The following is a 15,909-nucleotide window of genomic DNA, read 5'->3' as shown; positions in this document are numbered from 1 at the left end:
CACAGCATTGGGAGCAATTTTTCTATTGTTTCTCTATTAATATCATTCACCAGCTTACCACTCATCACCTTTTCCAAGTAGTCTCCCTATAGCAACAAATGGCGCCATAGACAAACCAGATGCAATCTCGTCTCTGTTTTCTTTTCATAAGCATTTGCAAATTTGTTAAAAAGAAAAGTAAGGGAAAGTGGGAGAAAAATGTTTATTTTGTAGAAGCTGCACCAAGGAGCATTGAGAACAGGGGACTCTCTTTTTGCTGTAACCCCCTCTGCTATCTCATGGGCCTCTACATTTCTGTGGTATGATTTGATTTCCTTAAAGGAGTTGTTCTGTGTCATTGAAATGAACCTAGATTCTCTTCACAGCAATCTTGATGATCCTGAGCGTGTATTCTGAATATTTAAAGCATGCTCTCAGAGCCCTAGGTCCAAAATTGGACTCCGTTCCTCCCCACCTTTAGTTTGCAGCTAATTTTCATCTCTGTTTAATTCCATAACATAATATTAGTTTTTCTCAGTGACATATCTGCACATAATTGTTACATGCAAGTGTTTCTGTCCACAGCATGATAGCATGAATACATGGACTGGTTTTTTTCAGCAATGTTGCTCAAAGTCCTTAAGTTGAAATCTTTCCTTTACTAGGTAAATCCATTATTTTTCCTTAAAAAGAAATCTATTGTTTTTCTCCTTTTTCGGTCTCTAAGCGCCTTTCAGTTGTAGCTGACTTTAAAGGATGGAAAGCATTTATTTCTTTACATGGAGAATAACCATATGCTTTATTTGAGTGTAGGTTATTACAGTTAAAAAAAAAAAACCAACACAACCCAGCCCAACCCCCAAACTCGTGAAAACGAAGTCTCTGCAAGATCAGATAGTTTGTATCTCTCTTCTTGCAGTTGAATCTGAGATGAACGTGAAATGCCAAGTGTCTTCATTATAATAGCAGATTTCTAGGTTTTTACAATCAGAAGCAATTGTTACAAGAGTCACTTATTTTTCTTTGGTGCATCTTTTTTATAACAAGAAATTTTCAATGAGCTGCACAGATCAGGCTCTCATATTGTGAGTGAATGCTCGTCAGCAGTCCAGGTAGAACTTCTGGAGACTGGTCAGATGAAGTCATCCTCTTCCATTCATCCACTGAACTGCAGTAAAGGCTAGCTAAAACTGGATTTGAAATAGTTGTTTTTCTGCAGCAGCAATTACTGGAGTTGCTACAAGGAAGTTAGATGGTCATAAATGGGAGGAAGATCAGTTTAGCAATTGTGAATCCTTGCTGCTACTCATTTCTCAGTATGGAGCCTTGAATGAATGGAATTAACTTGTATTTCTTTAGAAAATACAACTGAGACAATATTTTACATTTGCCACCAAGATGCAGAAAAACTCATTAGTAAAAAGAAAATCAATGTTAGTTCCTTCCTATCAATTGCACAATTATATTCCAGTTTTTCTCATCTGATTTGATGATTTGCATATATGTATGTGCATATAGGCTGGTTGGCCTATTTAAATAGTAATGAAAAGTTTATTGCCTTATATGTAAGATTTTTTTGAGAACTTCTGTCACCTCTTTGACCAGTGGGGAGCTTTGCCATATGATGTTAGTGGACCAAGACTTTGCTCAGTGTTGCTAGCCCCTAACACCAGAAATCTGCTGAAAAGCCAGTCCTGTTTCCTGGCTGGAGTTGTGTTTGAGGTATCTGTGGCTCTTGGTGTTGAACAGGAGAAAAAAACCCTTATGCTCAGATGGATTTTCCTGACTTTTGAAGAGCATCTTGTCTCCTTATCTGTTGCAGACTGTGCTGTAAACACTTCTTTAACTACTTCCAGAGCTCGTTTCCACAGGCACAACATTTGGCTATGCCATCTGATTACCACTGAAACAGAGGAAAACAGTCTTACACAGTCACTTTGTTGCCTGCGTTATATTCTATTATCATCCAGCCGGTGTTTACAGGATGCCACAGTTAACGCTGCCCAGATGCTCTATCTGTGGGAAACCTAGAAACCAGGCAGCACCAACCACCAGTGTTTTCCAAATTCAACTGTCTTATCCGAGGTCTAGCCTGTTTGTGCAAGCTGGGATCACCCCATGGCCCGGGTGTGCTGTCAGTTAGCCCTGACAGGAGATAGCACTGCTGAAGATGTTGAAGTTTGTGTTGTTTAGGCCACTTACGGCTTTTCAGCAAACGTTTTGGAACAAAGTGATGTGGTTTCCCTGGCGGCTTGTTGACCTAAGAGCATTTTTTAACATAAGACTACGGTAGGAATACTGCCTCTTCTCTGACTAGAGGAACATTTTATGCATGTGCTAGCAAAACACATGGATATTGCAAGAGTTGCATGGTTTCCAGAAGACAGGCTATAAATGGAATTTAGCTTGTATTTTGCTTTGGTCATTATTTTCGTGTTTGAGTATACAATTTTCCATTTTACTATTTCACATACATGCTGATGATTACTAAAATCAGTCATATCAGCTTTCCAAGGATCAACTTTCTTAGGATAGCTTGCTCTTAAGGAACGCACAAAATAACGTTTTGTGGCAGATTTTAGAGCACACGTATCACATTCGCGTACCCACTAATCCGAAGAGTTGAAGAAGTAAAACCATTTTCAGCTATGCTGAGGGGATATTGGAAGTAAAATATACAATCAAACTATGTAGTGCCATTATAAATTCATGCCAGTGATATTATACTGAAAAGAGTTAATATTTTTCATAAAGTAAACACTTCAGAAATGGTCACATTCCAACAAACACATATCTGGAGTGTAAAAAAAAGTCAATAATTTGTAGCACCTCCATTTCCTACAAATCGTGTAAAAGGCACAGAAATTTCTAGCCTACACAACTTCAAAAAAATATACCTGTTATGTTTTTTTTCAATAAGCATTTAAATTTCATCATCCCTTTTTTTTGAAACTTTTTTTTTTCAAACCGAGTATTTCTATTTAAGAAAGGATTTTTTGTTTGTTTGTTTCCTGAGGAATTAACGTTTTGTTTCCTCTATATTTTGACCTTTTTATACAAGAAACTTCTGTGTACAACACACAAACGACCCCATTACCTGAGGTCCTACTATGCTTTTAAGCGTGTGAATAGACATTTCTTGCTTTAAGGGCTGGAGGTAGGGTTCTTTTAACTGCTTCATATCCACATTCCAAAACCTATTTAAAAACCTGAGTCTAAAGTCCAGCTGACAATGAACTCTATTTTCAGCTAAAACCCCCTCCTCCCCCGCTTTGCCACACACTGTTTCTGCTGCTGGTCCACTTGTGATAAAGACCAAAACTGTTGTTTGGCTGACATGCAGAAGGAGTTGTTTATCAAAAGGAGGCTATTCTAGGAGGATATGCTCTTTAAACAGAACAATGGGGATTTTGAAGATAACCAAATCAGTACTACATAGGTGTTAGATCTGTTTTAAATTGTTTCTGTGTTGGAAAGTAGGAGGGGGCCCGGGTATTTGGCTTTGAATCCCTGGCTTGCAAGTGTGAAATGGCTACATCCAAATTAGCTGCCAACTGTGCTTTGTACTGCAGCTCATGCGTATCTATAGGGCATGAGCACAGCACCTGGGGAGCACAGGGCTGGGGGTGCGGGGAAAGGGGCCTCAGAAAATCCAATTTCATTTTATGATCCAGCTGTACCTTGGGCTTCCCCCCGGGTTTTTTAATCCATCCTTGGTGCTGCCTAGTTCAAACGGCAGTTCCTAAAAGCAGATCTACAGGCAGAGCCATCTTTTACTAGTTAGATCAGGTTAGAGACACATACTGATTCTACTGGTATAAATTAACTGTTTTCTGGACATGCAGAGAAGTATCAATAGCTGGGAAGTGGGAGGAAAAACCAAGGAACCTCATGGAAAACTTAGTTCTGTACAGAAGACCAGCAGATGTATGTGATGCATTTTTGTTTGCTCACCCTTTCTGCAGAGGGAGAATATCACCAAGAATAAAGGTGACCTTCAAAGGCAAGGGAGAAGAACATTACAGTTTTCTGTCAAGCTCTTAGATGGCTATTTCTCTTCTTTCTAAGCTATGACAATCCCCAATTTTTTCTAATGAAAGCTTTTCTTTGAGTATTTTCTCAGATATTTGTGTTATTTTGGAATAAAATCCTAATACCTGTCACCAGGCCCAACTGTAAATTCCCCTTTCTCACTTACTTGTAGTGGTCTTTTGTGGTACAGTGATCTCATTTAAAAATCTGTTTCCAAAACTAAAAAGTGAAGATTGCCTATAAAGAAGTATCAACTTTTTTTTTTTTTCTTCCCTTCCCTGGCTAAAAGCCTGTTTTTATATAATGCCTCTATATATGAAAAGGAGTAGAAAACTTTCTTCTCTAGTGCTGATCGTATGCAAGTGATTTATTTAAGGCCACACAGTGAATTGTTTGCAAGAGTGGGATGATTCTCTCTGCCAGTCATCTGGTTAAAGCTCAGCCTAAATACACTTGGATGTTTGCAGGTAGTTCAGGAGAACATCTGGAGGTGCCCACTTTTCCTGAAATGTCTGTTTTGATTGATTAGGGAAGGGGAGAGGTCTTTTGTTTTCAGCTGGTAGACATCTGGTCCCAAAATTCAGGAATAAATGCTATTTTCAGCTGTAAGTTTCCTACCTTTTCCCTCCTCCAATACAAATGCAAACTTAAATTCTTTTAGGTGTGGAAAAGGCACCTCAGTGATCCCTGCCTAACATCACTGACACAGTGTGGCATCCTTACCTGAAGCCTGGATTTATTTTCTTAAAGATTCCCGCTAGGTAAACCCCATGGAAAAACTAACCCTTGACAGCTCTTGCTGTTTTGACCATCACCTTTTACAGCTAAGTGTGACGATGTGGAGCCTAGGAGGGGCAGTTCTCTTGTTTGTGCTAAAGCCAGCCTTGCAGTTTGTTTTTCATTCTGTCCTGAAGTGAAGCATTTTCAGAAGCTGTATCACACAACTGGGAAGAAAAAATGGTTATTCAGACAGACATAGGGACGCACTTTACGCAGCAAGGTAAACGGTGTAGGCTGATTATTGCAGTAAGTTTTGCCAGAGGCAGTGCTGGCAAGAGTGACAAATAATGAACCCTTTTCTGTGCTTGCTCGGAGTAATTGCATCGCAAGGGGACACAAGTATATCTCGGTCAACAGGGACAGCCCCGTAGTTTCCTACGGGTGGGCAGTCCTGGTGGAACTACGTGCTGTGCTCTGCTGTTAAAAGTTTGCAGACTGCTTCATACTTATGTTGCCTGGGATTTAACTAAAATAGATCTTATTAAACCAAAGTGATCCTATTTAACTGAAACAGATTCCTACAGAGGGATGGGGCTTTAATTAGTGTGTCTCAGTACAGATTTAGGGGCCTATTGTTTGCCCTTATGTTTGAAAATGCTGCCCTTGACTTTTTTTTTTAATCTTATCCAAGTCAAGAAACCATACTTCCATTTGGCTGCGTGGTTTTTGGCTTTGTTCTAATAATGCTTGACCCTACCCATGTAGATTTAATTGACTGGGAATAAGGATTGTGCCTAGTTATCGCAATAGCTCATATACACTGACAGAGGTGACAGAAACCAGTTTTTATGACAACGTAAATGCTAGAAATGCTACTTAAGAGGAAATACATTCCCATACTTCAAATAGCAAACAATTTAGCGGAGGAAGCATTTATACCTCGCAGTGCTGCTGGAGTCCGGTGAGCACTTCTCTGTTTTGCGGGTACCCACATGCAGAAGTTTGCCAGCGTATGAGCTCAGTGCATCGATTGCTGCTGCTTGAGCTCTGGACTTGCTTTGCTGATTGATTGTTTACTTTAACCACAGTGCTGGATGGAGCCTTTGGAGACTATCACAATGTAAATAAATATATGTGTGTTTGTTTCTAGCCTGTTAAAAAAAAAAAAGAAGAAAAAAGTCTATGTGTCAAAGAAGGGGGAAAAGCTGTTAAGGATTCGTTTGCATACCTTTGAGATGCAGGAGGTACAGGAAGCAACGGGTTTAGGGGAGGGCTAGCAAAATCGTTCCATAGGGGTATAACAATAGGGAAACACGGAGAGTGGTTAGATGCTGTTAGATTAGATTAGTGCAGATTGATTTGGCAAGTGGTGTTTATTTTGCTATTATTATACAGAGGTACTTAGAGCTTGCAGAAAAAGTCTTACTCCACAAATCAGCATGAAGAATGATTAGTTTGGTGGGGTGTTTGTTTGGTGGGTTTTGTTTTTTGTGTGTGTGTGGGTTTTTTTTTTTTTCCCCTGTATCATTCACAGGAAGAGATTACAATTTTTTAAATATTATTTTGAGAGTAAAAAGGCTAGACTAGAACTAGAAAAGGAAAGGTGGCAGTAAAGTATTCAGGCATACTAAATTGCTCTGCTGCCATGATTGTCCCTAGGCTGGACTTTTGTTCATCTTTTGCATTAGTGATATTTTTCTTTGTGCTTTTGCCCTTGTTGTTATAATTTTAAATGTGGCGAAATATGCTGACTCGTACCAAGTTTTATGTTTCAGCAAAGGAGAGACTGCAAATAGAAAGAACAAATGAATTCACAGTTGGCTAGAGCTAATTTTGTGTAGTAACTAGCTTACATCATGGATTTCTCTGCCAGTTAGCTGTTTGAAAGTAAAATAGGAGGCATGGCATGGCCTGAAACTGAGGGAAAGGTTGGAGTTTCAGAGGGACAGCCTCTTCACACCATTGCCAAATCACCTCTCATTTACTTTGCGTTTGTAGACATAAAATAGGGCACAAGTCTGATGGCTGCAAACAATCCTTCTCAATACTTGTGGTTTCCCTTCAAAGGTTTTACTTGCTGTAAACTTTTTCTCACTTTTTGTGGGGTAGAAACCTGGTGTAAGACGTGGCTGTGGAGCATCACAGAGGTTGACAAAATGGCCTGTGATGAAGCTGGGATCCCCACCTCTCTAGTGCACCTGCTGCCGCTCGCAGTGCTCCCCAGGAGAGCCTGGCTCAACACAGCCACCCTGCAAGTAGGTGGTGATGCTCGTAGCCAGTGGGAACCTTTTCCAGCAGTATGTTCCTGGACTAGACAATCCCTGTTCCACACTCCTGAGTCTCTTCCCCTACTTCCTTCTGGTACTGCTCTCTCCTGCTTCCTTTCTCCTGGTTTAGCGATTTCCTCCTCTGAGGACCACACAGATGCACAGTTTCATCTTGTTTACAATCTCTCTTAATCTCGATGTGAGGGCGGGCTTCTTCCGTTGCTTTGCTCCCTTGTAATGCAACTCAAGCCACCATCAGCCTCATCTAAAGGAGGGAGATGGTTTGTCATAGGAGCTTCTCCTGACCTCCAGCCCCCTCCTGTCAGCTACCTCTTTGACCTGCACCTTTAGTGGAGAAACGGATAATGGGCTCCTGCATTTCTTAATGTAGGCCTTTCTTGTTGGAAAGGGACCTGTATGATCTCTAGCAAATATATGTGTTTGCCACTATATTATTTTACTAGCACAGCCTTTTCCTGAGTCCCAAATGCTGGCCTATTTATCCACATTGGGTGACTGTTCTGCTTTCTCTCTCTTGATTTCTAAACCAAATTTAAGCTATCTATTAAGTGCTGCAAAAACTGTATGTAGTCTAGTACTTTCTGGCTTAGGTTAAACTGTAGGATGGATTTGTATTTTTCAGCATTTCCTTTGACCCACTTTGCTAAATTAGTTTCCAGTTTCCTTGAAAAAGAATGTCTTGTCTCCTTTCTGGTTTTGTTATTTCCTTTTGTTGGCTGAAATATTTAATAAAAAAGTTGTAGCAAGCAAAATCCATGGACAAAAGTGTAAGTGGAGGAAATTTCATTGGCTGAACAATACAGAAGGTCAGACATGGTGACCTTTATTTTAAAATGTATTTTCAGACCTTACTTAATTTTTAACTGAATACAATTGTCGAGATATTTTTTTCTTTGCTTGATTGAACTACTTACATTAGGTAAGCTGAAGATAAGTCTTTTTCTTGTTCAGTTTTTACTACTGTGATGCTTGTGATGATGTCATTGTGTTTGCTCTTTGGTCATCCACAGAGCGTTTCATAGTAGACGTGTTGCCTGGTAATAAACCAGTGGACTCTCTCTCCCTGTATTGATTTTTTGAGAGCAGAAAAAGGCAGCTTTCACATCTTCGTTATGCATTCTAAGTTATTTTAAAGAAGGAAGAAAGGAAAATGAGATGAATACTCTTCTTGCCCCTTCGTAGTCATCCCTTAAACACGTGGTACCACTCTTGGAAACAGTGAGTAATCCTTACCTTCACAGTTCTGCCAGCCTGGGTGTTTCAGGTGAGAAATGAAGTGTTTTGCTGACACAGGGCCCTGCTTACTCCAGTGGGTTTCTCTTTGTACCTTTTGAGATGCCAGAAAATCTAGTGCATAGGTCATGCAAAGGGAAATTAATTCGTTGCCATCTCGTTTCAGTTCCTGCTTATCCTTATCACGTGCCTGTGCCCTCCTCCGCGGGCTGGCAGAGGCTCTGTGGAGCGGCCCGTGACAGGAATAGCAGGGAGAGCTGCTTTGGGCTGAGTGGGGCTGGCTCCGTGCCTGCCCTTGCCACGTGTGCCTCAAGCCAGCGGTGTCACACTCTCTCTCCTCCTCTTTCGTACTCGCAGTGTTTCTGTATCATTTAAATAAGATAGCCCTGAAAATGTAGCATGGCAGTTTTAGAGGCTGACTTTGGGTAGGGTTTACTTGTTAGACACCAGATCCTATTCCCCTCTGTACAGATATACCTGCTCTGAATTTGCCTTAGCTGCAGGGAAGCACTCAGAGTTACAAACGTGACCGAGAGGAAAAGGGCTTGCCTGTGTTGTTTGGAAGGGTGGCATGAGAGGGGTGCATGAGGTGGTTGTGTCAGGGTTTGATGTCTTGGGGCTAGCTGGAGCTGTATCGGTGCAAACCGTATGTAGGAGGCTAGGACAAGTGTGGTGAAAGCCACAACAGAAGATCCTCTCATCTCAGCACAATGCACCTATACCAGGACTTTGTGGTATTGCAGCTACGTAAGTGTGGTTCAAGTGTTGTAAAGCAAAACCCTTCCAGATATCACAAATCATTCTCCTTTCGAAAGTTCTTCATTGTTTCAGTCTTCCCCCACCTCCCAGCCTCAAGCTCCTTAGCATCACACTCTAGACTAAGCATAATAAATCTTGCCCTCATTTGTTAATCTTCTCTTATTGCACACACTCCCCATGCTATGGAGACCATGGTACTCCTTTTGTATTATTTTCCTGCTTTCAAGGTATACCTACTGTTTAGCACTCTCCTCATTCACACCATTACTCAAAACCTGACATCTTTCTGTTTCGTGTGAATTTGACAGTGTGAAATGTGTGCACCAGAAACTTAACTGTAACCACCTGCTGTTTTCTCTATAGTTACCAGTAAGCAAATCCACTATAAGTATTTGTATCTCCACTTTGGATGCCAAAGAGACACTGATAGCTTTTGAGCCAATCATCTGTTGGTCTGACATGAAAAATAACCTCACTGGAGTAGGAACCTTGTCCTTCTCTTGTCTTTCTGCTGTTTGAGAATTCGTATTGTAGCTATGATAGTCTGGATATTGCAACGTTGTTGGAGCCATGTGGATATACCCAAATTTGTCCTAGTCCTAGGTTTGGAAATAGCTTCATTTCATAGAGTTAGCAGCTATAGCTATTTTTGAAAATGTTTAAAGTCTGCACATACCTGGATAAACTTTAGAGGACCTTTCTTAGCTCTTATTTTAGCAGTGTCTTTCAATGGTTCTGCTAGTGACCTTTTTCATTACGAGAATTCATGTTAATTCATGGCAAGCCAGGACATTATTATAAACCTCTTGACTGTTCCATTTTTTAGGGCTTTGAAATGTAATCAAAGGTGGATTTATCTGATACTAAGAGATGAAACAGTTACCAGCCTTAGGTTTCCTCCCTTTTATTTTTCTAGGAGGTTACTGCCAGAGTAAACTGAAATTGGAGGTGGTTTATGTTAATGCTGCAGCCTGTAGACTGCACTTGCTCAGGAGTTTATCCAGGAGGATCAGCTGATCCCGGTGCAGGATGGTGACCTCTGGCAGAGACACAGGACAGAGACAGCTGCTTCAGCTCTCCCAGCTAAACCTGCTTAAGGCGGTGAGTGGGAGTTGTTAATACCATTATTTGTTTAATTGTAGGGCTAATAGATTTTTTTTTTTTGTGTGTGTGCTTTATTACAATAGAATACATGAAATAGAAGCAGAGGAAAAATTGAGTGTGCTACTTGGGAGCTGGCTCCCAATTATTTTTCCTTTTTATTAACGAGAGTTGAAAATGAAAACTAACCAGAAGCATACTTGGCTTTAAACTTTCCAGTTGTATAAAAAGGCAGCCCACCCTGAAACATCTGGTGCCATGGGAGTGTACAGTGCTTTTAGGAATACAGGGCAAGGGTGAATTTTGAATTAGCTTAGTTGTCTTTTTTTTCCTTCAAATATAGATAGGCACTTCTTAGCTTTCTCAACTTTAGTACTTCAGAACAGGCAGCCGAATGTGTTCTGGGAACTATTTGCTAGGGAAGTCTGTTAGAAAAATGGGAATCCAGAAGTTATTTCTATTTTAATAAAGGGAGGATAAATTTTTTTAATGATGATAGCTTTATGGAAGTGCAACCCTTTCCCTTCCCCTCTCTGCCCCCCAATTCCCTTTATAAACAAAACAGATATAAACCAAATACTTGCTTTGCAAGCTACTGCAGGGATCACATTGCCATTGTCTGGTGGTTTGTGAAGTGCTGTGTCCTTGCTTCAATATGCCCAAGCCCTGAAGCTCCTAGGGAAAGACACGTGTACTATGGGAGCTACCTCCTATGCTCAGGCCCACTGTGAATCTGCAAGTAATGGTCCTCTCAGGACAGAAGTTGAGGGCACTTGGCAGTGGAAAGTACCTTGCCCATACTGGAGATGGTGACAGAATTGGCAATGAGGAGGTGACTAGTCATTCTGCAAGGCCTGGTCTGGGGCCAGTTTTCATTTTCGTCTTGTTCTCTTTCTGTTTTTCTTTCTCTCTCGCTTTTGTTATTTATACCAATGAGCAAATGTTGCTTATTTTTAGCAGTCTTTCCATTTTGCTCAGTCGCTGATCCTAAGTAATGGAATGCCTGCGGCCCTCCCTAGGGTGCCATCCCACCTCTAATAAGAGCAGACAAAAGCAAGCTTTGGTGTAGGGAGTTATTGATTTGCTTCCAGGCAAGTAGGAGTGTGCGATACATGTAAAAGGTGCCCATGCATACCATATATTAGCACTCCAACACCTTAGCAAATGGCCTTGCACGATCTGCCTTGGGCTGTTGGTGAGAAATTATTTCTTTACATTGTGTAGCTCCATAAAGCAAGCAACCTTGCAACTTGCTTATTTTAGAGCGTATAAAACACACTAAAAAACCAAACGCACCCAAATACACACACCCATTTCCACAAACAGACAAAAGCAAAGTCCTCCCTCAAGTGCAGTCAGTTTCAGTTCTGGGAGCAAAGTAGATGGGTAAATTCATGGAAGCAGATGTAAGATATACATAGATAGGAGTATGTGATGCAAGTGCCATTTTTTTCCTTTTCTCTTCTAGATGTTGTGTTACTGGGTTATTGCAGAGATGCTAAAACAAGGGACAACAGAGTCCTGAGGGAAGCAGTTATGGGAGGACTTCCACCGAGGTGTAGATGTCCAGGGAGCCCCTGCCTCACAGATTAGCAGCTGACCAGCAGCATCTTCCACTGAGTGTCCTAGCAGCTTCATGTCTACTTTCCTACTTTAGGAGACAAATGTATGACCTTAGACACTGCCCGTCTTCTAAACCACTGTAGGTTGGAAATAAAATGTAAGAGAGGGTGTATCCAACCTGAGACAACAAAGTTTATCCTTTCCTATTCTTACCAAAGTTTATCCAAAAGAACTTCAGAACCAAGCAGGAGTAGCTACATACTTAAACTGCAAGGTAGGAGATGCAGACTTTTATGTCTTGCCCATCCATGCCAGTCCTGCATCTCCCTGAGGTACGAGGGATTTGCTGGGAGAACAAGTGTGCTTGGTCATTGCTGCCTACTTTGCATCAACAGAGCTTCACTCCTAGACACTAACATTTGTATTGCTGTTGGTGAGGTGTTTTCTGGCTCATGCCTATTGCAGTTTCAGCTGGAAGGAAAGCATGTGAAGAGGTTGTCCCACACCCTCAGTGTCACTGGGATCCCACCCAGCCTGCAGGCAGAGCTGCGCAACTGCTTTGTTCTCTCAGTAGGGTCTGGCTTAGTTTAAACACTTTCTATAGGTTTTTGTCTTCCCCATTTCCAGGCCTGACTCATTGTGATAGGGTTAGGGACTTACTACATGCATGCTTATGCTGGTAGAGGAATCTAATTTGCTGCTAATGGAGGAAGACAGGAGGCTAGGGGATGTTACTCAGGTGTAGCCAGAACAGCTGATGGCCCAGTGCTTAATTTGCTAATGCCATATCTACCCAAGTGTTCTCACTTTTGCCACTGCTAGGGAATTACCATTGATTGCAATTGAAACATATTGGAGACAGGAGGAGGAGAAGAAACCTTGTTTAGGGAACAAAGTTATGTTGCCTTTGAGAGGGACCCAAATACCTTTTCTATCGTAGATCTTTGTAATCCTTCCACCTTTTCACCTGCTCCAGTTGCTGCTGGTTTTATCCTTACTTTGGTGGATCTCTGTGATGAAGCAAGTCTTTCTGTGCCAAGTCCCTGCCTTGTTAGTGTCATTCAAGATCCAGCTTTTATTAACTATCCATGAACCTGGTGGAAGGGGGGAAGGTATCTATTCTGAAGCTGCTCTTTTAAATTCAGCCCTATTTGTATACTATGATCTGCATGCCTCTCTGCCCCCAAATTACTAAAATTGCAGCACAGTTGTCCAAGGCTTATTTTTCAGTAAATGACTCTTATAACTGGCATTCAGATTAACTACCATCTTAGACTGAAATACAGCAAGACATTTAACATGTGTGGGATATGATACCCATCTCAAAGAAACACAACACTGCATCAGTAGATGTTTTTGTATTTTCAGGTAAGCAGGCTGGTGCTGGGGAAAAAGCTTAGTCTATTAACACCTCTGCTCAAAGCAAGCCAACTTCCTTTCTACATGGAATAATTATTTTTTCACATAAGCCCTGTAGTACCTCTGCTATGTTTGCACTTGTAAGTCTCAAACATTGCAGTACAGATCACCCTTTATGAGCGGAATCTGAGGTCATGTGTCTGCATTTAAAATTCACTGTGCGTGGGCTATCGTGCACTGGCTTGTCAGTTGTGTAGGTGTAGGGGCTATGGGCCCATATTTCAGGTGTGAAGAAAGCAGGGCCTTTTTTAGTGCTTAAAGCACCCATGTGTGCAACTCACAGCTATGAGTACCTTTGGCAGAGCTTTATAAATTCTGTTGATTCACAGCTGGCATCTCACCATCTATATGGGCAGGATTACAGATAAATATATACGTCCTGTACATAACAGGACCATTTAGAGCATCCCTACAGTGTAAAAGTAAAGTGAACTTGGGCACAGAAGTCATTATACCTCTGTTGAAGAACTGTTGCGGAGAATATTGAAAGGCCTTTTGTCTGCCATAGCCCAGGGCTCACAAGTGATTTTTGGTGGCTGGTGACCCATGCTTCTGTTTATACAGAAGTTCCAGCAAGGATTAAGGATCTTTAACCAAAGACAGTTCAGATATAGGTGATAGTGGGAGAACTTATTGTAACCAGCATCCGAAGGAAATGTCAGAGATAGGAAGGCTGCTATCCTGCATCATGAATCCTGGGGCTTTCACAGCTAAAAAGTTGCAGCTGGAGTTGGAGAGAGTGTAATGACACACAAATCTTTGGTTTAATCATCTTCTAAAGTCATGCCCAGGGTTGGCTTACAGAAGATGAAAAGAGCTAATGAACCCTGAGGAGGACTGATCTGCAGCTGTCCTCAATAGCTTTCCTGAAGGAGGTCTTTTTTCATTGCATATATAACTGCTGCATATTGCTGTTTCGAGCAGCTGTGTCTTGGCTGCTCCAATATGCTCATTGCTGGAACTATCTCTTAAAACTCTGGCCAGCACCTGAAAAAATATTAAGATGGCATTAACATCTAGGTTCCAGCCCTGGGCACAAAATACTTGAAATACGAGAAGCTGTCCATGCCCTAGAAAGCTTATTTTCTATCTGCAGACACTTAACTTTGAAAGAAGAAATGGGTAAAGGTGATCTAGTTATTTTCATCCAATATGAGCTGGCTAGACCAGTCAGTGAGATTCGTAACAGGTGTGAGATTGCAGTAAGATTGGAGCAATCTGGCAGAAATGCAGAAAATTTGATTAAAAAAAAAAAAGTTGTCAGTCCACACTCAGTAGCAGGGCTAGGGGAAGAACCTCAGGAATGAAGTGTAAGACTGAATTTCAGCTTCTTTTACTGTCTTGGCCACCAAATTCTTGTGTACCTATATACAAAACCTTTCACTGCTGTGCAAGACCCAGAATTTATACCTTGCACTGCTGTATGCCAGAATCTGTTAATCTTGCACCAATAACACAATTCACAAGGCGCATGCCCAAGTGAAGTAGTGTGACTGTAACTATGCTGGTGCCAGAAGTCCCCATATAAGGTGATTTCTTAGTTGTGCAGAGCATGAATTTGTAGAAGCAGATTGGCGTGACAACCTGAAGGGGAAAAAAGAACAAAGGAGAATATATTGATGCAGTATGTCCGGTGGTACAGCACTGCAAAAAGCTAATGGCTGTGCTGCAAAGAGGAAGGCGATGCCCTAACTTCTGAAATGTAAAACAAACAAACAAACAAAAAAACCCCCCAAAACCCCAAACAAAACAACAAACCTTGCTCAGTGGCTTTTCTTCTTTTCTTTTTTCTCTCCCCTTCCCCCCTCCCCCTGGGTATTTCCAGCTTTTTAAAATCAGAAATGTTTACTGTGGGGAAACTATTAATGAAGACCAGTGGAATGGTGACAGGAGTGGTAAGTGCATATAAATTCAGGAATGGAAGAGGTACGTTCACAAGGAAAAAAGGTGCATTACCAACACCTGTTAACTAAAATACGATAACTAGCTGGAGGTAAGAGTTTAAGGCTTTCCTCTGTGCTAAGAGGCCCATGTAGGGAAACTGGGAGAGCCTTGGGGTGAAAATTGCAAGCTATCTGAATGCAACGTTTGATACTATGGCTGTTTTTAAATTGCTGCAAGTAAGGTGCCTTTTTCTCCTAGCAAGGATGAAGCATTAAATTAGATGTTTTGCAAATGTTTAAATATATGCTTTTCTTAATATGTTATTGGCTAGTTAATATTTTGAATAAAATTAATCATTGTGAAAGCTTTAAAAATTAACTCTTTGCAACTGATCATTTAATCGTAATTAAAGGCAGTGAAGGAAACCTGAAACTTTCAGTAGTTTCAGCAGTAAAACTGAGGAGGCTATCTTCTGAAATTCTCTAATATTTCTGATGCAAGAACAGAGGCAGGGAACTTATTTTGAGGAATTGGTTTTGGAAAAATATCCCTGCTAGTAACTTCTTTTTTGTTCATGGAATATCCAAAAGAGGGGAAAACTTTGGGAAGAAAAAAAAAATAGAATTGCAACTCACTGCTAAAGGCGTTAATACGACGCTAAGGAACCATAGCCTTTCCACCATGTAGCTGGCAACTTTACCACCCATCTGCGCCGAGTGGGATGTGCAAGCAGAAGTCAGGGATGAAAACCCTCCACCTGTTTTCAGAAAGTAAGTGCGCGCACACTGAAGTTACTCAGCGTATTTGCTCTGTCTTTGGCGGTCTGGGTGATGTTGTTACTACTACTTTTCTGCTGTCTCATATCTCCCACCGCCCTGTGCCAGCTGATAGGGGAGCTGTGACATACCACACCCCCGCGGCCAGGAAGGGG

At 41.3% G+C, this 15,909-nt stretch overlaps 1 protein-coding gene across 5 annotated transcripts; it reads right to left on the bottom strand.

Moving 5' to 3' along the window:
* Positions 1–1,450: 1,450 nt before the first annotated feature.
* LOC309588480 (uncharacterized protein) lies at positions 1,451–15,824 on the bottom strand. Of its 5 annotated transcripts, none has more exons than XM_082307873.1 (7): positions 15,614–15,824; positions 14,505–14,678; positions 8,253–14,081; positions 7,934–8,138; positions 5,671–5,882; positions 4,827–4,955; positions 1,451–1,882 (listed from the first exon to the last, which is right to left on the bottom strand). In XM_082307873.1, the coding sequence occupies exons 1-3, from the start codon at positions 15,683–15,685 to the stop codon at positions 13,893–13,895; spliced, it is 435 nt and encodes a 144-aa protein (XP_082163999.1). In that variant the 5' UTR covers positions 15,686–15,824; the 3' UTR covers positions 1,451–1,882; positions 4,827–4,955; positions 5,671–5,882; positions 7,934–8,138; positions 8,253–13,892. The 5 variants fall into 5 exon arrangements, with proteins under 5 accessions (XP_082163999.1, XP_082164000.1, XP_082164001.1 ...); XM_082307874.1 differs by having other exon boundaries at positions 1,451–4,955; positions 8,253–8,638; positions 12,602–14,081; XM_082307875.1 differs by having other exon boundaries at positions 1,451–4,955; positions 8,253–8,614; positions 12,602–14,081.
* Positions 15,825–15,909: the final 85 nt, after the last annotated feature.

The sequence above is a fragment of the Platalea leucorodia genome, assembly GCF_965183815.1.
Source record: "Platalea leucorodia genome assembly, chromosome: 3".
NCBI classification, from domain to species: Eukaryota; Metazoa; Chordata; class Aves; order Pelecaniformes; family Threskiornithidae; genus Platalea; species Platalea leucorodia.
Note: the sequence above shows the minus strand (reverse complement) of the source record. Positions and strands in the feature narration are given on the sequence as shown.

Bases quoted from the DNA above. Each gene is read 5' to 3' on its own strand.
- LOC309588480 (XM_082307872.1), bottom strand. From the start codon at position 15,685: ATGGGTGGTAAAGTTGCCAGCTACATGGTGGAAAGGCTATGGTTCCTT. The intron at 14,679-15,613 runs GTGAGTTGCAAT...TTTCCCCTTCAG, and splicing joins TCGTATTAACGCCTTTAGCA to GTTGTCACGCCAATCTGCTT. The intron at 14,082-14,504 runs GTATAAATTCTG...ATATTTTTTCAG, and splicing joins CTGGCATACAGCAGTGCAAG to GTGCTGGCCAGAGTTTTAAG.